Genomic DNA, 22,543 nt, shown 5'->3' with positions numbered 1-22,543 from the left:
GCGGGGGCTTTCTCTAGTTGCGGTGAGCGGGGGCTGCTCTTCGTTGTGGTGTGTGGGCTTCTCATTGCAGTGGTTTCTCTTGTTGCAGAGCATGGACTCTAGGCGCACGGTCTTCAGTAGTTGCAGCACGTGGGCTCAGTAGTTGTGGCTCACGGGCTCTAGAGCACAGGCTCAGTAGCTGTGGTGCATGGGCGTAGTTGCTCCGTGGCATGTGGGATCTTCCCGGACCAGGGTTCAAACCCATGTTCCCTGCATTGGCAGGCGGATTCTTAACCACTGCACCACCAGGGAAGTCCCACAAAGATATAATTTTAAAAGTAGCAGGATCAAACATTTTCACAGCCTGTTAATTTGATGTTTAACTTTCAAGTGTTTAACCATATGCATGGGGACTTCCATTGGTACTCTTGCCCAAGGCCCCATAAATGTAGACTGTCCTCAGGGATTTTCATGAGGATGCCTCTTTTTTCAGTTTATATCCTTTCTCTGGGTGATATCCATTTCTACCTCTCTGTACCACCTATTTGCTGTGGAACTCAATTTTCTTTTTCCTGTCGAGATTTTTCTCTTGAGCTTCAGGTGTGTATATCTCTTTCTTTTTTTTAACATCTTTTTTTTTTTTCAATTTGAAAGCAGTCACTGTTTATTAACTGACCAGATTACAAAAATAATCATGGTAGATACCTTAGTTCATCCTTCTAATAAGTCTGTTGATCTGGTCTTCCCTGTTGCCAGCATCTCCACCTTCTACAAAATGGGTAGTCTTTTTCTTCATTCCACCTCGTGGAGAAGACAATTTGAAGGGCCACAGGAGGTTGTTTGCTTCTTTGAAACGTTTTCCAACAGTATAGATCTCATGAATCAGATCCTCCATGCAGATAATACCATATTTGCCAAGACATCGAGCAATCAACACGTTATCCGTCAGGGCAATTCGCTTCTTGTTGATTTTGCCATAACCACGCTTGTAGATCAGTTCATTTACTGACTTCAGGTTTGGGTACCCCCATGCAATGTATGGTTCCACAATTCTCAGCATGTTAATTGAAGCCTTGTTGAGCTTCACAAAGGTGCCATTGAAAATCTGACGGAGGCGAAGAAGCTGCAACACCTTTCGAACCTTCGGGCTCACACCATTGATACCTCTGATCCTGATGACAAATGCCAATTTGGGTTCCGCGGGTACGTAGAAGTTGCCAGCTTTTCTTGCCATTTTAGCCATGCGAATCTCCATTCTGTACATCTGCCGGTATTCCTTGTGATAGTGCTTGGCTTTTCCATAGATAAGCTTCCTCCTTGCCTTTCGAAGCATCTTCTGGGCAAATTTCTTTCTCAGGCGCTTGATCTTAAGCTCTGCGAAATTCTTTCGCTTTTTCTTAAGGGTTTCTGGCACAGCAGGAACCTTCTTTTTCTTCTCTTCAGCGCCCTCCATGGTTCCAGCCGGGAAAGAGGCTTTAACATCTTTATTGGAATATAATTGTTTTACCATGTTGTTTTAGTTTCTGCTGTATAACAAAGTGAATCAGCTATATGTATACATATATCCCCATATCCCTTCCCTCTTGTGTCTCCCTCCCACCCTCCCTATTCCACCCCTCTAGGTGGTCACAAAGCACTGAGCTGATCTCCCTGTGTGATGCAGCTGCTTCCCACTAGCTGTCTATTTTACATTTGGTAGTGTATATATGTCAGTGCTACTCTCTCACTTCATCCCAGCTTACCCTTCCCCCTCCCCATGTCTTCAAATCCATTCTCTATATCTGCGTCTCTATTCCTGTCCTGCCCCTAGGTTCATTGGAACCTTTTTTAGATTCCATATATATGTGTTAGCATACAGTATTTGTTTTTCTCTTTCTGACTTACTTCATCTGTATGACAGACTCTAGGTCCATCCGCCTCACTACAAATAACTCAATTTCATTTCTTTTTATGGCTGAGTAATATTCCATTGTGTATATATGCCACATCTTCTTTATCCATTCATCTGTCAATGGATACTTAGGTTACTTCCATGTCCTGGCTATTGTAAATAATGCTGCAATGAACATTGTGGTACATGACTCTTTTTGAATTATAGTTTTCTCAGGGTATATGCCCAGGAGTGGGATTGCTGGGTCATATGGTAGTACTATTTTTAGTTTCTTGAGGAACGTCCATACTGTTCTCCATAGTGGCTGTATCAATTTACATTCCCACCAACAGTGCAAGAGGGTTCCCTTTTCTCCACACCCTCTCCAGCATTTATTGTTTGTAGATTTTTTGATGATGGCCATTCTGACCGGTGTCAGGTGATACCTCACTGCAGTTTTGATTTGCATTTCTCTAATGATTAGTGATGTTGAGCATCCTTTCACGTGTTTGTTGGCAATCTGTATATCTTCTTTGGAGAAGTGTCTATTTAGGTCTTCTGCCCATTTTTGGATTGGATTGTTTGTTTTTTTGATATTGAGGTGCATGAGTTGCTTGTATATTTTGGAGATTAATCCTTTGTCAGGTGCTTCGTTTGCAAATATTTTCACCCATTCTGAGGGTTATCTTTTTGTCTTGTTTATGGTTTCCTTTGCTGTGCAAAAGCTTTTAAGTTTCATTAGGTCCCAATTGTTTATTTTTGTTTTTATTTCCATTTCTCTAGGAGGTGGGTCAAAAAGGATCTTGCTGTGATTTATGTCATAGAGTGTTCTTCCTATGTTTTCCTCTAAGTGTTTTATAGTGTCTGGCATTACATTTGGGTCTTTAATCCATTTTGAGTTTATTTTTGTGTATGGTGTTAGGAAGTGTTCTAATTTCATTCTTTTACATGTAGCTGTCCAGTTTTCCCAGCACCACTTATTGAAGAGGCTGTCTTTTCTCCATTGTATAGTCTTGCCTCCTTTATCAAAGATAAGGTGACCATATGTGCATGGGTTTATCTTTGGGCTTTCTATCCTGTTCCATTGATCTATGTTTCTGTTTTTGTGCCAGTACCATACTGTCTTGATTACTGTAGCTTTGTAGTATAGTCTGAAGTCAGGGAGCCTGATTCCTCCAGCTCCTTTTTCTTTCTCAAGATTGTTTTGGCTATTCGGGGTCTTTTGTGTTTCCATACAAATTGTGAAATTTTTTGTTCTAGTTCTGTGAAAAATGCCACAGACATGTATATCTTAACATCTACCTTGGATCCCCCACCTTGGACACAATATATCACTAACTAAATGCACTCTAATTCCGCTCCTACTCAAATCGACTCCCCTGAAACCTGGGAATCACCTCTGCCTCCTCATCCTTCTTCCTCAACTCTTCCTCCAATAACATCTTAGCTGTTATCTTCTGCTGATCCCACCTACCTGATGTCTCTTGCCCATCCTCTCTTCTCCATTCCCCTTGCCATGACCTTTGTTAAGTCATTCCTCACTTTATGTTTATTTTTCTACTAGTCTTCATGATTCCAGGCTTGGCCCTTCCAGCAAAAGTCTGATCAGTTTACTATCCTGCTTAAAAATTTCCAGTGTCACATCAGGACCTTTAGGAAAAAGTCCAAACTCCTTAATATGGTATAAAGGGCACTTTGTGACATAGTCCTTACGTCCTTCCTCTCCAGCCACATCTTTTTTTTTTTTTTTTTTTAATTGAATTTTTATTTTATATTGGAGTATAGTTGATTTACAATGTTGTGTTAGTTTCAGGTGTAGAGCAAAGTGATTCAGTTATACATATACATGTACCTATCCTTTTTCAGATTCTTTTCCCATATAGGTTATTACAGAGTATTGAGTAGAGTTCCCTGTACTATACAGTAGGTCCTTGTTTATGTATTTTATATATAGTAGTGTGTATATGTTAATCCCAGCCTCCTAATTTATCCCTCCCCCGACCTTTCCCCTTTGGAAACAAGTTAGTTTTCTATGTCTACAAGTCTGTTTCTGTTTTGTAAATAAGTTCATTTGTATCATTTTTTTAATTCCACATATAAGTGATATCCTATGATATTTGTCTTTCTCTGACTTACTTTGCTTAGTATGATAATCTCTAGGTCCATCCATGTTGCTGCCAGTGGCATTATTTCACTCTTTTTTATGGCTGAGTAGTATTCCATTGTATATATATACACCACATCTTCTTTATCCATTCCTCTGTCAGTGGACATTTAGGTTGCTTCCATGTCTTGACTATTGTCAATTGTGTCCAGCCACATCTTGAAACAGTTTCCCCCTTGCTCACTGTGCTCCAGTCACCCTGGCTTTGATATTCTGAATTGCAGCATTCCCCCTTCAGCACCAGTGCCTTTGAACTTGCAGTTCCCTTTGCCTAGAATGTTCTCTCTTGCTATATTTCTCCCCTTCACCCAGTGTTTTGGTGAATATATGATAAATGTCTATCTCTACCATAGGTGATCCTTTTGGGCAAATTTCACATATTTTTTCCATCACAATTTTATTCCTAGTGTTTGACTGGCACAAAGTGGACACTCATTTGTTGAATGAGTAAAAGGCTCGTTCATTGTTGTATCCCCAAGGCCAAGCAGGATGCATGGAATAGATTAACTGTTCACTAAATGCTGAATAAATGAAATAGATAAATGGATTCATTCTATAGGAATACCTAGGTAGTTGTCTGAAGGATGGCTCTTTGGAGCTTGAAGTCACTTGGAGGTCGGGCAACTTGTCCCCTTAATTCACTAAGAGTTTAACTAAGTGCTGGTTGTGTTCAGGAACTTAATAAATGAAATAGGTGGACATGGCAATGATCATGAAGTTTGCCTCTACCTGCATATGGTCTAGATTCTCTTTCTGGTAAGAGATGTCAGAGGGCTGGCTTAGCAAGTGAGTGTTCTGTAAGTGTAAGGGAGGAGAGAAGGGTGGTGTGTGATTTGGGCATGCAGTTAAGGGGCCATATAGACTCGATAGTTCAGTGTAGACCATTTAATCAATGGGTCGCCCAGCTGAGGATGAAGGCCAGCAACACTGCCCACAGCAGGACTATGGGACCAGGGATATGAGGGTGAATGGCCAAAGCAGGTATGGGGTCTCACCTGTTGGTTATGATGTAGCAGGTAGAAGGGCTATGCTTTAAAAAAAAATCTTCAAAAATTTCAGCCAATTCAATAAACCAAATGTATTAAGATTATTTTGGCCTCAGGTAGCAAAGGAAACTAATTCTGAGTGGCTTACCCAATAAAGAAATATATTATTTCATATTATAAGAAATTTAGAGATAACAGGGACCAGTGTTGTTTACTCAGCAGCACAATATCAAGAATTTGGGGCCTTGTTTCTTTCGCCTCTGCCATCTTTGTCCTTGTCCTCAGGCTAAATTCTCTCTTGGTTGCAAGATGGCTGTTGCAGTTGTAGATATCACAGCTAGGCATGACAAGGTCCAGCAGAAAAAGAGAGATCAGGTTTTCCTAAGTATCTTTTTTTTTTTTTTTTTTTTTTAAGGAAAGCTTTTCCTAAAATTCTCCAGGAGATTTTCTCTCACACTTCATTGGCTTGAATTACATCCATGCCATCATCTAAACCAGTTGTTGTCAAGGGGAATAGGTTCATGACCCATCCCTGGGGCTGGAACTAAGGGCATGCCTAGGCAACCAATGGTATCTGTTTTGCTCAGGCTTACTCTATCCTGAACTTCTGACTCAAAAGCTTTGCCAAAGAAAATGTATCCTTTTCCCCCCAAGCTCCCACTCTGCTGTAGGAGAAGGACTGAATTTCAAAAGAATTAATGAATTTTTGTGTGTAGACTCCATTATACACTGGAAGCATAGTCAATGGGCCCATCTCTGTGGGTTGGCTGTAAGTTACAGAGTCTGGAGAGCAGTCCAGGGGTGCTGGAGATTAATTGCACAATGCATAAGAGTGATTAAGTTTAATCACTGTATTTTCTCCCCCCTCTTACAAAGAGCAACATAGGTGCGGTTTGCCAATTGTATCAATCTGTTCCAGCTTCTAGGCCAATAGTATTTGCAGTTATGTGGCCCTGGAGTCACATTTTCTGTCACCATTAACCAAAGGAGCCACATGAGCTTAATAGAATATTCTAATACAGAAATAAAAGGTCTTGCAGCTTTGCAGGTTACAGAAGAAGGACCCACACTCAGCCTATTAGCTTTTGCCTGAGACTGTGATTTCCTCAGACAAAGCTCCAAGCTTGGCTTTGTATCCAGAGGGAAAGAAACTGGTCAAACCAGTTTATTTTTTTAATCTTTTGTTTTCCCTTCACCATTTTTTATCTTTGAAAACATTAGACTACCATGCAGACAAATTATGTCAAAAAAAATGAAATTCAATCAAGCTGAATGTTCCAGAGACACTTAATTCAATTCCAGATATACTTTTTGAGCCCCTACTATGAGTAAAGCACAGCACTAGATATTGTGGGGAACTCACAAACTAGCAAACATGTCACCAGATACACATTTTCTGAGAACCTACCTTTGGCCAAGTACTTGGATAAGTTTGGGGGTGTAAGAGGCATGAGAGCTTTCTCTGTTTCCAAGGTATACATGTATTTGGAGTGAGACAATACAGATAAGTAAAAAATCTACTGCTATAGACTAAATATTTGTGTCCTGTTCAAATCCACATGTTGAAACCTAATCCCCAGTGTGTTGGTATTTGGAGGTGGGGCCTTTGGGAGGTGATTAGATTGTGAGGGTGAAGCCCTCATGAACAAGGTTAGTGCCATTATAACAGAGACCCCAGAGAGCTCGCTTGCTCCTTCCACCATGTGAGGACACAATGAGAAGATAACTACCTATGAACCAGGAAGAGGGCTCCCACCAGACATTGAAGCTGCCAGAGCCTTGGTCTTAGACTTCCCAGACTCCAGAAGTGTGAAGAATACATTTCTGTTGTTTACAAGCTCGCTAGTTCATGGTAACGTGTTATAGCAGCCTGAATGGATGAAGATATCCACTGAAGTTCATTGTGATATGTCAAGTTATTGCTGGTTTCTACGGCATCAAAGAGAGGGCCAAAGCAAGGATGGGAAGAAAGTGAGGAAGTCATTTCCAAGGAAGGGATACTTAGGTGAGTATTGAAAGGCAAATAAGGGTTTGCCAGATGATCTTGAGTCCTAATTTTCAAAAGTAAAAATAAGATATTTACACCAAAAGCTAAAAGTCAAGACATCATGTGCAAAGTTCTCTAAGGGAGCATCATGCAATCTTCAAGGAGGAAGGATCTTTTGTTCTCGGCTGTGGTGGTCGAGTGGGGTAGTAATGACTAGAAATGGGCAAAGGGCATTCCAGGCAGAGTGTGCATTGTCAGTGTGACAGAAATAAGACAAAGTGTATAACATTTTTTTTCAGTCTTTTCCTCTTACCCTGTCTTCTAATGAGGAAGAATTTTTGCTTGTTGGATTAGCTCTGGGGCTTTCACAGGAAAATTCAAAGAAGCCAGGGAGGCTGACATGCTATAGATATGAAGAGCTTAGTCTAGCAAGGAGACAAAAGAACCTGATGTGGGCTCGAAGGCAACCTCGGAGTAGGAACTGAGAGTTGGGGAGGAGAGAGACTTTGTGTCAGCCTTGATGCATGGGAAAAAATAAGAGAAAAGAATGGGGAAAGACAGGTTTTAGGACGTTTTTCTGTGTGTTGTGAGCATGTTCTCCCTTTTGGTGTTTTTATGAAACACTGCCAGAGATTTAATTAATTTTACATTTTTTGGGTCTGGGTTGATGTTGCTTCAACACAGCGCTGTATTAAGATGGTGTTATATGGCATCTGGGCTTTACATGGAATTAATAAGCTAAGGTGTAAAGGTGAAAGAGCACAAGCAGAATTTGGAAGCAAGAGTCACACTGGATGACAAAAGACAAGGCTGTTTGAAGTAGAGTCCTGGGATGGAAGTTAGGTTATTGCAGCAGTGGAGGGCTTAGACGTCAAGGTTAGGAAGGCAGTATGTGCTCCTGGATGAGGCAGAGCCTCTGAGGTTTCTGAATAGGGTGGCTCAGTGTCAGAGACAGGTTTCAGGACAATTGCGCTGAAGGTGGAACCAGTGGGAAGGGGATAATGGAGTAAGAGATATCAATTAAAGAGCGTTTACAAAACCCGATGCCAAAATAATAGATTCAGAAGATTTTTCATGGAATTGATTTGTTTCTTTTAATCAACCGAGGGTTTGGGTTCATCCACACGCAGGCTTAACCAAGGCTGCAAGATGAAAATGTGCTCGCCAAACTCATTTCTACTTTTTATTTCTATGATGTAGGAATGACGGAGGACTTACAGAGTGCTCAGGGTGGATCTGGAACATAAGGCAATAGAGCAAGTTTTATATTGATCCCCCACCAGGTGGCTGGCACCAGGGCCTTGAGCACCGAGCTTACCATATAATTATAGTTACCAGATCAACACAGAAGCCAGCTCCCCCCCCTCCTCCCACCACCCAGATGCGGGGGGTGGGGGGGTGGAGGCTGTAATCTAATGAGAGGCAGATGTCAACAGGGAGCAGATGTTTGCAGCACTTTAGTTATATCAAATTAATCATCTCCTGACTTCAAGGTGCTTCTTGGAGTCCAGGAAATTTCCCTGTAATAAATTGCTCCTGGGATTAATTTTTAAAGTGAGAATGTATATGCCACTGTCTTGAATGCTTTCGAAGAGTTCTACCCAGAACCAGAGGAAATTTTTTTAATACGGACAAATTCAGGTGGAGGTAAAAAAACCAAATCCAAACTCCCAGATATATTTCTAAAAAACAAAGAGGCTGACTTTTTATTAATAAGATTAGCTGCTGGTGCTTCTCCGTTAGTCTGCCCACCCTTTCATTTATTTAGCAAATAATTTTTATGGACACACTGTGTACTGAAATCACAATAGTGTGCGAAAACACAGATGCTGACCTCATGGAGCTTGCAAATCGTAGTAAATAATCATGCAAATACATCTAAAATTACCAGTGTAGTGAGTGCTGTGAAAGAGTTACGTGATTCTTAAAAAGTGTTAATGCAGGGTTTGGTCTTAAATCTGCAAGATCTGAGAAACCTTTTCTGAGCAAGGAACAAGAACACAGCTCTTCCTTCTCCCTTTCCTTTTCCTTTCTTTTCTCCTTCCTCTCTCCCTCCTCTCCCATCTCCTCCTTTTCCCCTCCCAATCTGCTTTCTTCCCTCCTTCTTTCTCTTTCTGTCCTCCATCCCTTGCCCTCCTTCCCTCCCTCCCTGCTACCCTCCTTCCATTCTTCTTTTTTGCTTCTTTTCTCTTTCTTTTCTTCGCTCTCTTTTTGTTACCTTTCTTCTCTACTTTTCTTCTATTCTTTTCCCCAATCGTCCTTGAAAGCTTGTTAGGGACCCAAGCCCTGCCCTGGGTCTGGTAGGCAGTAGAGGGGTTGAACAGGGAACTGTTCAGAGTGCTCAGAGACAGGGACTTCTCTGGTGGTCCAGTGGTTAAGACTCCACGCTCCCAATGCAGGAGACCCGGGTTCCAGCCCTGGTCAGGGAACTAGATCCGATGATGCAACTAAGAGCCTGCATGATGCAACTAAGACCTGGTGCAGCCAAATAAATAACTATTAAAAAAAAAAAGTTCTCAGAGACAATGGGCAACTAGTTGAAATTCAGGACCACAGGGGCAGGTGTTATATTGGCAGTAAATACAGGGGCTTCTGGGAGGTCACAAGAGGGGCACCAGATTCGAGCTGGGGGTTTGGACAAAGGGTGAGAAAGTGGTTGATACTTGAGATAAGTCTTGGAGAATGCTAGGGCTTAGATGAAAAGCGGAGTGGAGGACCTTGCAGGCAGAAGAAAGTTCCCGTTTTTAAAAAACAAGAGAGGAAGCATGATAGGAGTGTTACATCCTGGGGAAGACAAAAAATTCAGTATGACTGGGGTAAAATGCAGGAGATGAGGTGGTTGGAGAGATGGGTAGGAGCCAGGTGGAGGAGAACAGCATAGTATTTTGTCCTGGGTGCAGTGGAGAGTCGCTGAAGGTTGCAAGAAGAGAATCACATAATCCAGTCCACCAAGATCTTTTCAGGCTGTAGTGTGGTCCTGCTCACTCCTAGCAAACAGGATATCACATATCCTTACATTTGGCTTTTCCAAAACATTGTTTCAGGCTGTGAGGCCCTGGAAGTGTCTGGCAAATCCTTAGGTAGCCTCAAATTCAGGAACAAAATGAAATCTCAAACTATTAGACTCTTGACTGTGTTGCAGTAACTCCTTCCCCATCTCCAAGCTCTCCATTCTACACGACCCCCTCAGTGGAGATGAGTAAACACTATTGGAACATCTTCTTAATTGCTGGGACTTTTTCATTATTGTTATGATATAAGGTAAACCATTTCCTTTTGTTTTAAATGGGTGTTGCCTTTCAAGGTATCAATATAAACATAAAAGAAATAAAATAAAATAAGCCTATAAAGGATGAAGGTCAGAAAACATCCATGATTCAAAACCAGGGTTTTTCAACCTCAGCACTGTTGACATTTGGGCTAAATAATTTTTTCTTGTGTCTTGCATTATGGGATGTTGAGCAGCATCTCTGTTCTCTACCCATTGGATGTAGCCCTGACAAGCAAAAATGTCTCTAGACAACAAAATCAAGACCCCAGAAATAAACCTGTGCATATATGGACAATTAATTTACCACAAAGGGGCAAAGAACATACAGTGGAAAAAGGACAGTCTCTTCAATAATTGGTGTTGGGAAAACTGTACAGCCACATGCAAAAAAATGGAATGACCGTTGTCTCACACCATACACAAAAATTAACTGAAAATGGATTAAAGACGTGAATGTAAGACCTGAAACCATAAAACTTCTAGAAGAAAATATAGGCAGTATGCTATTTGACATGGGTCTTAGCAATATCTTTCTAGATATGTCTCCTCAGGCTAGGGAAACAAAAGCAACAATAAACAAATGGGACTATATCAAACTAAAAATCTTCTGCACAGCAAAGTAAACCATCAATAAAACAAAAAGACAACCTATAAATGGGAGAAGATATTTGCAAATGATATATCCAATAAGGGGTTAGTATCCAAAATATATAAAGAACTCATACAACAAAAATGAAAACAACCATATTAAAAAATGTGCAGAGGAGCTGAATAGATATTTTTCCAAAGAAGACATACAGACACATGAAAAGATGTTCAACATCACTAATTATTAGGAAAATGCAAATCAAAACCACAATGAGATATCACCTCACACCTGTCAGAATGGCTATTATCAAAGAGACAAGAAATAAGTGTTGGCCAGGATGTGGAGAAAAATCTTATACAGTGTTGTTGGAAATGTAAATTGGTGCAGCCACTATGGAAAACAGTATGAATGTTCCTCAAGAAATTAAGAATAGAATTACCATATGATCCTGCAATCCCACTTCTGGGTATTTATCCAAAGAATATGAAAACACTAATTCAAAAAGATATATGTACCCCTATGTTCATTGCAGCACTGTTTACAACAACCAAGATATGGAAACAACCTAAGTGCCCATTGACAGATGAATTGATAAGCAAGATGTGGTGTATATATATACAATGGAATACTACTCGGCCATAAAAAAGATGAAAACTTGCCATTTGTGACGTGGATGGACCTTGAGGGTATTAAATGCTAAGTGAAATAAATCAGACAAAGAATAACAAATATTGTATAGTTTCACTAATATGTGGAATATAAAAACTAATAAACAAACAAAAGTAAATAAAACAAATAAAGAAACCAAACCAGACTCATGGATACAGAGAACACAGCAGTGGTTACCAGAGGGGGAGGGGTGAGTGGGATGGTGAAATGAGTGAAGAGGATCAACTCTATGGTGACAGATGGAAACTAAATTTTTGGTAGTGAGCATGCTGTATGGTATACAAAGTAGAAATAGAATGTTGTACACATGTAACTTATATAATATTATAAATCAGTGTTACCTCAATTTAAAAAAATTTCACAGTGTACATGTACCACTTTTTTGTTGTCCATTCATCCATCGATGGACACTTTAAAAAAAAAAAAAAGAATGTCTCTAGATATTGCCAAATGTCCCCTGGGGGGCAAAACCACCCCCTGCTGAGAATCATTCTTCTAAACTGTACAGTTGGAAGTTTTGTAGATAGGTAGAAATTCAGATGAGATTTAGCCAAGGTATGCTCAGCAAATTCTTCCCATATTTAGAGTCACATCAGGAAAGACCTTGGTGGCATCTGATGTTAAATGAATTCTGCATTGTCTCCAGAAGCACATCTCCCCAGTCTCAGGCCCCTGCTAATTATTAGACCACCTCTTTCTTTCATCTCCAAATGCCTTTAATGTGTTATTGTGGCACAGATCCTACTTTCTCTCCAATTACATGATCAGATGGACCTTTTTCAATTTGGCTTTCAAAGCTGGTTACTCCTAGGAGACAGCTTTGCTAAAAGCATTTAATGATCAGAGAGGTAGCCAAGCCATAGAGGCGCATATCTGCAGGGATGGGCAGAATGGGGGCGCCGTCTGGGGTTCTGTCCATCTTCGAGGGCTGCCACATCTACCATTCCTCCCCAAGGGGGGCCCGCTGGCTTGTTTTAGGTTTTGCCTTTCAGATTTCTGTTTGATATATTGCCAGCAGCGACATTTCCCAGGCAATACGGGAGGCTGCTTTTCCCCAGCTAGGTTTTGTGCACTGCAGTTCGGTCTCACATATTAAAATGATGATGATTTGGAGTCACCACCAGGGTGCTGACTAGACTTTAAGCCCCTTGAGAACAAGAACACTGTCCTTTTTCTCTTTTTTTTTTCCAGTGCTTATATATGCTCTCACACCTTAAGGGGTGCTAAGAGGCACCCTGCTGGGTGCTTAACATGGATGTCTTCCAGAACATGTGTGAGCCTTGGACTTGACACATTTGGCAGCTCTGTGGGGAGTCTCAGTATTCTGAACCTACACTAAGGATGTGAACCCATATTTTACCTGGAATCTTCAGCCGGGAGATTGTATGCTATTTTTAACAGTGTCCCGTTTTTTTTTTTTTTCCCAACATCGTTCTTTAACAAGGTCGTGTCATTATCAGTTATTTAATATTTCTAAAATTAGAAGCAGTTTCACCACTGTGGCAGCTTCAGCTTTGGGCCAGACTCTTTGAGCCTCGTCACACTGGGGCTATTGATACAGGTTAGTGGCGAGGCTTCCTGCTCCTTCTTTTTCTAGCTTATAGTGAGTTCAAAATTCAGCCAGGCTAAACTTTTTGCTCTCCTTTGGTCAGGCTTTTCACTTATTTAAGGAATTGAAATCGCCACCCTTAAGCCAGGGGATTGAGATTTGGCTGCCTGGTGGGTAGTCAATGCTCTGTCTGTACTCAGTGATCTCATCCAAGTAGCTCAGGACAGCCCGCTGACCGGCCTAGAGAACAGGCAAAGCAGAGAAAGGGGGGTATAATAATGATTCCTTCCCAAGCAGCCCTTCCTGCTTCTTCCTAATAAAGCAACCGTGAGTTCTGGGTAACATCAAGAGGAGGCAAAGTGACAAGCAAATAGAAGAAAGAGAAGGGAAGATGCAGACTATTCATCACCTGCAATGTGCCAGTCCCTGTGCTAAGGGATAGAGAGACCATTATAAATGACATGGGCCTGCCCTCACCAAACTCCTGGTCCACATGCAAAGGGGAGACTGGGAGTGAAAGCTGGAGCATGATTTACACCTATCCAGACGGTTTCCCCTTAGCACTTCCTGGAATATAAAGAATTTTTGACTATCTTATGTAATCTCTATGTTGCATGGGTACCATTACCATCCCCATTTTATGGAGGGGAAAACTGAGGCTCAGACAGGTTAAGTAACTTGTCCAAGGTCACTTTACTGATAAGGGACAAAACCAGGGCTGGAACGCAGATCTTCCAACTCCAACTTGGAAAAGTTCCATATTCCCACCTGCACCCATCTTCTCTCCTCCACCCAACAAGTCCTCAGTGAAATCTCACTATTGAGCTTCTGGCAGAGTCTATGGGTCCTTGTGCCATGTCTAAAGACAATAACTACTCCTCTTTCCACAAGGCTCCATGTAGGCTGAAGAATCATTAATTAGATGTGCTGGAAATCCACAGTCCACCTTCAAGGGCAGCCTTAAAGTAGAGTCCTCAGGGCAGTTATTGATTAGCCTGTTTCCATTTTCCATTGTGGAGTACCATTCTCAATACACCTACAACCTGGATGAATTATTTAACCTAAGTTACAGAGATAAAAGAAAACCTGTCCACCATCAACTGGCATGCAAATGTGAGCTGTGATTCATGTAATTAGTATCATGCCTAGAACAGTGTAGATACTTAGAAAATATTGGTTTTATATGGGATGAATAAATAAAAGGCTTTACTGCCAAGACGTTTACTCAAAGTGGAAAACCTCAGTGGCTCAACTAGGCATATTGTTCACATCATACCAAAAAAACAGCCTCACTGATTTTTTTTTCCCCCAATGGAACTGGCCCAGTGTTGAGTGTGTATCTGGGACAATTAGAGATTATGTGGGATTTTAGATTTGGTACATGGCCCAGTTAATGCACATGACCTCTAATTACTGTGTGGGATAGTGAGAAAAAATCCAAGCGTTATAGACTCAGAAGATTTGGGTTAAATCCTAGTTCTGCCTCCTACTTGGGCCAATCATTTAATTTCTTGGAGCCCCAGTTTCCTCCTCTGTAAATGGAGATAACATCAACAGAGAACTCAAGTATTGGTTGGTGAGTATATGCTGGCAATGACTGTGGAAATGCACTGTCCACCATCACCTGGGATGCAAGTGTGAGTTGTGATTCATGTAATTAGTCACCTGTGTCCTCATCAATGTTGAATGAGTGGAACAAACAGCCAGCTTTCTGATTATGGTGTTAATAATCATGAATAGTAATTAATCTGAAGTGGCTTGGGTCCTTGCTCATGTATGTCACCCATCGAAACTGGAGGAAAACCTCCCTGAGTGCTATTGGAAGGCCATGTGGATTCCATTCGAACTTTGGGGTCCCCATGGTTATTTTGGAATCATCACTGGCTGAAAGCATCTGAGTGAAGAGCTTTGATATTCTCCCGCACAATGTGTTCAATCAGAGGATAAGGGACAACTGACTTCACTGAAGCCAAACCAGAGCTGTGTGCTGAGTTGCAGTTTGCCTGTGTGTTCAGATTCTTTTCTACAGTTACCTCCAGATGGGAGATGAAATGGATGCTTCTGACCCTTAACAGAGCCCTACTTGCTGAAGGGTAGCCAGAAAATGAGGAGGAACTGTCATCCTCCTGGGGTTTGTTCTAACACCCCTTTCTCTTGGCAGACATATGGGTGACGAACTCTGCCCCAAAGACTACAACAATACAAGGTTAGGAAGTGGAGACAGGGTTTGACCAAATCCGCCTCATTTTTAGGAAATTGGGCATCAGAATGGAATAAGAACAGAAGCAGACATATTCCAAGATGCAAGCCCCCTCCTTATTTCTATTTAAAAAGTTAACCTTTAATCTCCTTTGTACCTCGAATTTTCTTTTCCATAGAAGCTTTGTCTTTGCTATCATTTCAGCAGTTTTTATCCCTGCTAGCCGCTAGCTCTGCTCCACTTGATCAAGCTAACCTGGATGGTGCGTGAGCTATTAAGAGAACACACTGTTTCCTTGGGGAGTCGTTTATTCCCATGATCACTGATAATAGAAAGTCCTTTTCTGGGCTTGATGCTAATGACTTCTCAATCCAGACTGGGTGCATTTTCTCCAGTTGTTGGTTATTCTCGAGCTATCACCGCAGCCTTGTGGAAGCAAGGATGGAATATGCTTCGTGGACCCATTCTGTGCTCTGTTTTGATTATTGTCAGCAAGGTGGATAAGGCAGTAGAAGTGAATGGGTGTTGGATAATCCTCTTCATGATTAGACAAAGAAAACATGAAGTGCTTCTATTTTCCTTCTTGTTTGGTATTCGGAATGGATTTATAAACAAACAATGAGAAGGTGTCACTAGACTTTACCACTTCCCAATTCAAATCTAAATTTGAAAAGTGAGATTTCTCATAGGCACAGTGAGAAATATTTTTTAACTCCTTAAATGTTTAAAATTGAGTTAATATTATCCCTCATACACTGTTTGTTCCTCAGGGGAGCCATATTGTTTCTGTCATCCCAGTTTAAAGTTCCAGAATTTTCTATAACTCTTTCTTTCTCATTCTGCATATATGGTGTCTAATTCTTCTACCTGTGTTTTTGTAGTTCTTAATTATTTTTGCCTTCTAATTTCTACCTACCTAGGTGTGATCACTGTTATCTTGCTTTGAGTCACCTGAAAGGGCTTGTAACTGATCACCATGGCCCCAAGCTCACTTGACTTCAGTCAGTCCTGCATCCAATTTTGAGATCAGTGTTCTGAAAGCAACATACCATTCCCTGCTCCAAACCATCACTGACTGCTCATTTCTAGTAAATAAAGGCCATGTGAGATTTAAAGTCATTTGTAACCTACCCCAACCTACTCAGACCTTTCCAAGACTTTTCCCCTCCATTCCCTCTATTTTTTTTTTTTTTTTTTTTTTTAATTTTTGGCTGCGTTGGGTCTTCCTTGATGCACGCAGGCTTTCTCTGGTTGCGGTGAGCGGGGGCCACTCCTCGCTGTGTTGCACGGGCTTCTTATTGCAGTGGCTTCTCTTGTTGCGGAGCACAGGCTCCAGGTGCGCGGGCTTCTGCAATTGTGGCTCTCGGGCTCTAGAGCGCAGACTCGGCAGTTGTGGCGCATGGGCCCAGCCGCTCCCCGGCATGTGGGATCTTCCCGGACCAGGGCTCGAACCGCTGTTCCCTGCATTGGCAGGCGGACTCCCAACCACTGCGCCACCAGGGAAGCCCTCCATTCCCTCTAATATCCAGCCCCACTGATTCAGTCATCCCCTAAAATAGCTTTTTACTTTTTGTCTCCACCTCTATGCCCATTCTATTACCTCTTTCTGGGCTTCCATACCTTTACATCCTAATGTGTACTTTTGAGTGCCTCTTTTTAATTCTTTAATAGTCAACACAGAGTGGACTTCCCTGGTGGCACAGTGGTTAAGAATCCACCTGCCAATGCAGGGGACACGGGTTGGAGCCCTGGTCCGGGAAGATCCCCCATGCCACGGAGCAACTAAGCCCATGCGCCACAACTACTGAGCCTGTGCTCTAGAGCCTGCAAGCCACAACTACTGAGCCCACATGCCACAACTACTGAAGCCTGCATGCCTAGAGCCCGTGCTCTGCAACAAGAGAAGCCACCGCAATGAGAAGCCCGCGCACCGAAACAAAGAGTAGCCCCCGCTCGCCGCAACTAAAGAAAGCCCGCGCTCAGCAATGAAGATCCAATACAGCCAAAAATAAATAAATAAATAAATTAATTAAAAAAAATAGTCAATGCAGAATGATGTATCATAGTCATATGCATATCTTTTTTGTCTCCCCACTGGACAGTGAGATCATAAAAGACAGAGCTATGCCTTATATATCTTTACACTCTCCACAATGCTTAACATAATGCCTTATCATGGGTTCCATCCCTGGTCGGGGAACTAAGATCTTGCATGCCACCGTGGCACAGCCAAAAACAAACAAACAAACAAAACCAAAACAAACATAATAACTTATACAGAATACACTGTCAATAGGTATATTTACTGAATGAATGAATGAATGTGTAAATAGAGACAGAATCAACATATTGTTTAGACTTTGGACTACATCATACCCTGAAATATAGTGAATGGAAACATTTGCAAAACGAATTGATATTTTCAGTGTGCAGTAGAATTGAGAATTTTAAATCTTTCTAGTCTCATCAAGGCCAGAGCTCCCTACTGTTCTCTTGCTTAATCCTTCCTCATTTTCATTTCCTTGGACCCTTACCCCTTCACCGTCTCAGAAATACAATGTGCTATATAGAAAAAAATTTTAAAGCTGTTGGCATTTCAAGATTTATGGCAATTAAATCCCTTCTCCATAACTCTGCCAAACTGTCTCAACTATTCAAACACAGCCTGTAAATAAAGACGACTCTTTGTGATCAGATAATGGGCAAAACCATGCAGTGGGTCACTCTAGCCGAAGCCATCACTGAAACAAGTCAGCAGTCTCCTGGAACCTTATCCTTTTTGCTGCTTTTACGTTGACATCCTCACATTCTAGAAAACTGGCCTCCTCCTGATGTTTTGGAAGAGTGCAGGGTCGTACAATGCAGTTCCAGTAGTCACTGGGACATGTATGGGCATCTGTACAAGGGTATATTATACGTGAAAGCATGGGTCTTTTCATGTATGGGTTAGTTTTACCCCAAAGTTTCCAAGATCTTTTGAGGCAGAAATAAAATGCAATTCTCAATTTATTCCTGCTTTAAAAAAGGGACCGAGTCCAAGGACTCAGAGGTTTGGTTTGGATGAACACCCAGAAGTTGGGATGACTATCTGAAGCTCTTGCATCTGCAAATTTGGGCTGGATCAACTGAGGACAGGCGTTGTCATGACATTTCCAATCCTCCACAGTGCCATTCAGGCTGGAAAGGGGCATCTCCTTCACCATAATACATTAAAATTTGGAGAACTTGAAGAACAAACAGGAAAAGTAGGGAGAGAAGAAGGGAAAGTTTGATTTCTTTAAGTACTGACAGTCTTTCATTGTCTCCGAAGTTGTGATTATACTGCTTATAGCTGGGTCAGGCTGTGACATACAAATGTTATGGGTTAATAATGGGCAACTTTACAGTAGATCTGCAGATCCACAGAACTTGAGAGCTAAAGAGGACCTTGGGGACCTTCTAGTCAAACCATCTTTTTATACAGATTATAAAGCTGAGGCTTGGAGAGAAGAAATGGCTTGCCAAGGACGCAGAGAGTAGAACTGGGATTCATTCCAGAGTCCTGACATTTAGTCAACATGGTTATTCTAAATCATTACCCAGTCAGTTCTATTGTAGCACATCTAGATGGATTCAATGGGCTGTGATCAAAGTAAGGCTGAGTTTTACCGAAGTTCTCATTTTCATTTAAACTGACTTGATTTTTGTCAATTCATCTGTCGAATGAGGGCTTAAAGGGTGGGCTGGATTAATAAAGTATGGGCGCTTTCAGCAGGGGCCAGTAGGACAGTCATTGCTGACATTCATTTGCTGGGAAGGAGTATTATTGAGAGTTCTGAGCCTTGAGGGGAAATTCTTTCCTTCATAGTGGAATATGGCCTCCAAAGATTGGAGGAAAAAAGCTCATTTAACCAGAATCCAATTTAGGAAAGCATATGTCACCAACCAGAGAACTAACCAACCAACCAGCCAACCAGGAAATAAAGGAAATGGCACAGGGTGCCTGGAATCTTTAATTGAGCAAGGGCTGGAAAGTTGGGGAGTCTTGAGTCCAAATCAAGAAGAGAGTTGCAGGCAAAAGAGTTGGCCAGAGGGTCCCCAAAGGCAAGTTGCTTCTGCACATAAACCTGTGGTGATAGCCATATTTTAAAGCTCTTTCATGCGCTTCATTTTTGATTTCTAATAATTTCAGAATCTTCTTGATGGAAGCAATTTTATGTGTTTGCGAAACTCAGTTTTCTAATTTACCGATGCAGGATATCTTTCAACTCTTACTAGCCTGAAAAATTAGATTTACACACAGGAGTATTAGTGATGTTTAAGTCTATCATGATAAAAAATCACAGAGCAGGAGGAGCAAATTTTAAACAACCCTAGACAAGTGTTTTGAAGTCCACCCAAGATGAAGACTCTTTAACTATAGACCTTGCACAAGAAGGGAATCAGGATTACTTAGTTTAGTTAATTGCCTTAAGGTAAGTAAGGCATTTTTACCTCTTCCCCTATGTTTTTTTTTTAATTTGGGAGTGATATCAAATATATTAGATGATTGATTCAGTAACCAAGAAGTCTCAAGTCTGAAGCTGTGAACAGAGAAGTTAACTAACACAAAGACATGAAGCAGTGTGTCCTTTGATCAATGATCAAGGTTCTAATATACTGCATGATTTTACTGTGGAAAGTCAAATTATAGACTAATTAATCCACTTATGACTTGAATAGGAAGTGAACACATATTTATGGAAAAAGAGGGAAATTTTTAGTAATTATAGGCTTAAAAGTTTCTTCTTAGGCAAAAGTCTCAGACAGTTCATGAAAGAGATAGATTGTAAAGCTTAGGGGCCAGAATGGGTCCATTGAGACCTGGTCGTGCTAGACTAACTTCTTTTTCAAAACAGGTTAACAAGGGAAATGCTATAGACATAATGTGTCTGCATTTCAGTTTTTCCGATGTGTCTGTACTTCACTAAAGACTACAGAGTCCTACAGATGGAAGGAATGATAGGCATAATGTCATCCCAAACTTTTCTGATCTTATGAAGATGATGGTAGCTTATGCTACAATTAAACTAGACAATAGATTATCAATGACCACTCTTAGAACTGATTAATGCATGGATGGAAACCTGGCACTCTATATGATGCTTTTCTTGGTAGTTTCCAGTTTAACATTTTTTTTTTTTTTAATTTTATTTATTTATTTATTTATTTTTTTTGGTTGTGTTGGGTCTTCGTTTCTGTGCGAGGGCTTTCTCTAGTTGCGGCAAGTGGGGGCCACTCTTCATCGTGGTGCGCGGGCCTCTCACTGTCGCGGCCTCTCTTGTTGCGGAGCACAGGCTCCAGACGCGCAGGCTCAGTAGTTGTGGCTCACGGGCCCAGCTGCTCCGCGGCATGTGGGATCTTCCCAGACCAGGGCTTGAACCCATGTTCCCTGCATTGGCAGGCAGATTCTCAACCACTGCGCCACCAGGGAAGCCCTCCAGTTTAACATTTTATATTAGAAGATTTGTTGAGCAGTATTATACGTGGCAATTTGGGGTTGGTATCCAATAAGGTGATAAGGGAATCAGTATCTGAGATTCCCCAAGTCTGAAACCATGGGGGAAATATTGAAAGAAATGTAATAGGGATAGATGTAAAGTGCTGGGGAAAATATTGAAGGTAGAAGGTGGGAAGGAAACGGCTGACATAGCAGACAGCCCAGTGTGATGGCTTATTTTATCAACTTGACTGGGCAATGGGGTGACCACATATTTAGTTAAACATTATTTCTAGGTGTGTCTGTGAAGGAGCTTCTGGTTGAGATTAACATTTAAGTCAGTAGACTGAGCAAAGCAGATTACCTTCCCCAATGAGGGTGGGCCGCATCCAATTCATTAAAGGACTGAATAGAATAAAAAGCTGAGTAAGAAAGAATTCTCCCCCTCTGCTTGGCTGTCTTTGAGCTGGGACATCAGTATTCTGCCTTCAGACTCGGATTCAGACTGAAACTTAGACCAATGGCTCTCCTGTTTCTCAGGCCTTTGAATTTACACTAGAACTATGCCATCAGCTCTCTCCCTCCACCTTGACTAATACAGGTCCCTCCTTCACAAAAAAAAAAAAAGACAGGTGGAGAGGTGGAGGATGCTAAACTTTGTATAAGTCAAGAGAGCCAATGACTAGAGCACATCTTTGGTCTAGAACAAGCAAGGCAATATCTTACTTATTACTCTGCTCTGATCAGATTATAGAGTATCATGTTCAGTCCTGGTAATCCCAATATAGGAGGAAAAAGGTCAAGCAGGAGGAAGTCCAGAAGGAAACAACCAAGGCAGATGATGCATCCAAAGTCATGCCAGTAAAAAAATAGTCCAAAGAACTGAGGGTGTTCTTTCAGGGAAAACATTTCAGGGAAGGATATAACAGCTGACTTCAAATTCTCAAACTGCTATCAGCAAGAAAATGAATGATACTCCTTCAGTGTGATTCCAGGGAGCAGTGCCATAGAATGAACATTTTAAGGAGAAAGAATTTAGCCCAATCTAAGGAATCACTTTCTAAAGATGGACTAGACTGAAATGAGAGTATAAGCTTTCTTCATGGAATCCATGTGACATTAAGTGCTGGGTAGCTTGGGTTTCCTGGTAAGAGTAAGATTGGCATCAGTTATCTTGAAGATGCTTTTCAATGCTTTTTTAATCTATGAAATTGCTTTTCGTAGGGAAAGTGATGGTTAGTCAAGCAAATAGTATAATGTGATATAATACTTATACTATTTAATAGAAGACACTTTTCAAAGGACTTAATTCATTTATAAGCAAACTGTTAACATCCACTTTCTGAAGTAGGTTCCCTATGAAACTTTCTGTGTTAATACTTTTTAGTTACTTTAGTTTAAATGCCTGTGTCTTTTTGAAAGTAACATAAAGGATTAAAAAAATATTGTAACACAGATTTTTCACTAATTCAAGCATTTTTTAGAAATTAGCCTGAATGAATCACACTGTTCTGAACATGTGAATGACAGGTACTAGAGAAAAAGCAATAATAAAAACAGCAGCTTAGCTTGGTTGAAAGTGCGTACCATGTGCTAGTTATGGTTTTAAGCATGCATTCATTCATTGACATGAATTTACTCTCTTAATCTTCATAGCAACTACATGAAGTAGCTACAATTATTATTTCCATTTCTACAGATAAAGAAACTAAGCCATAGGGAGGTTAAACAATTTGTCCCAGGATAGACTGTTTTTAAAAAAAAATTAATTTTATTGAAGTATAGTTGATTTACAATGTTGTGTTAGTTTCTGGTGTATAG

General features: G+C 41.0%; 1 protein-coding gene across 1 annotated transcript; it reads right to left on the bottom strand.

The window, feature by feature from the left end:
- Positions 1 to 619: 619 nt before the first annotated feature.
- LOC118896459 (60S ribosomal protein L7-like) lies at positions 620 to 1,447 on the bottom strand. The gene has a single exon (XM_036854239.1). The coding sequence runs from the start codon at positions 1,430 to 1,432 to the stop codon at positions 686 to 688; it is 747 nt and encodes a 248-aa protein (XP_036710134.1). The 5' UTR covers positions 1,433 to 1,447; the 3' UTR covers positions 620 to 685.
- Between the last annotated feature and the right edge of the window lie 21,096 nt (positions 1,448 to 22,543).

This window comes from Balaenoptera musculus, chromosome 6, assembly GCF_009873245.2.
Source record: "Balaenoptera musculus isolate JJ_BM4_2016_0621 chromosome 6, mBalMus1.pri.v3, whole genome shotgun sequence".
NCBI lineage: Eukaryota > Metazoa > Chordata > Mammalia > Artiodactyla > Balaenopteridae > Balaenoptera > Balaenoptera musculus.
The sequence above is the reverse complement of the archived record's forward strand: the minus strand, read 5'-3'. Positions and strand labels throughout refer to the sequence as shown.

Bases quoted from the DNA above. Each gene is read 5' to 3' on its own strand.
- LOC118896459 (XM_036854239.1), bottom strand. From the start codon at position 1,432: ATGGAGGGCGCTGAAGAGAAGAAAAAGAAGGTTCCTGCTGTGCCAGAA.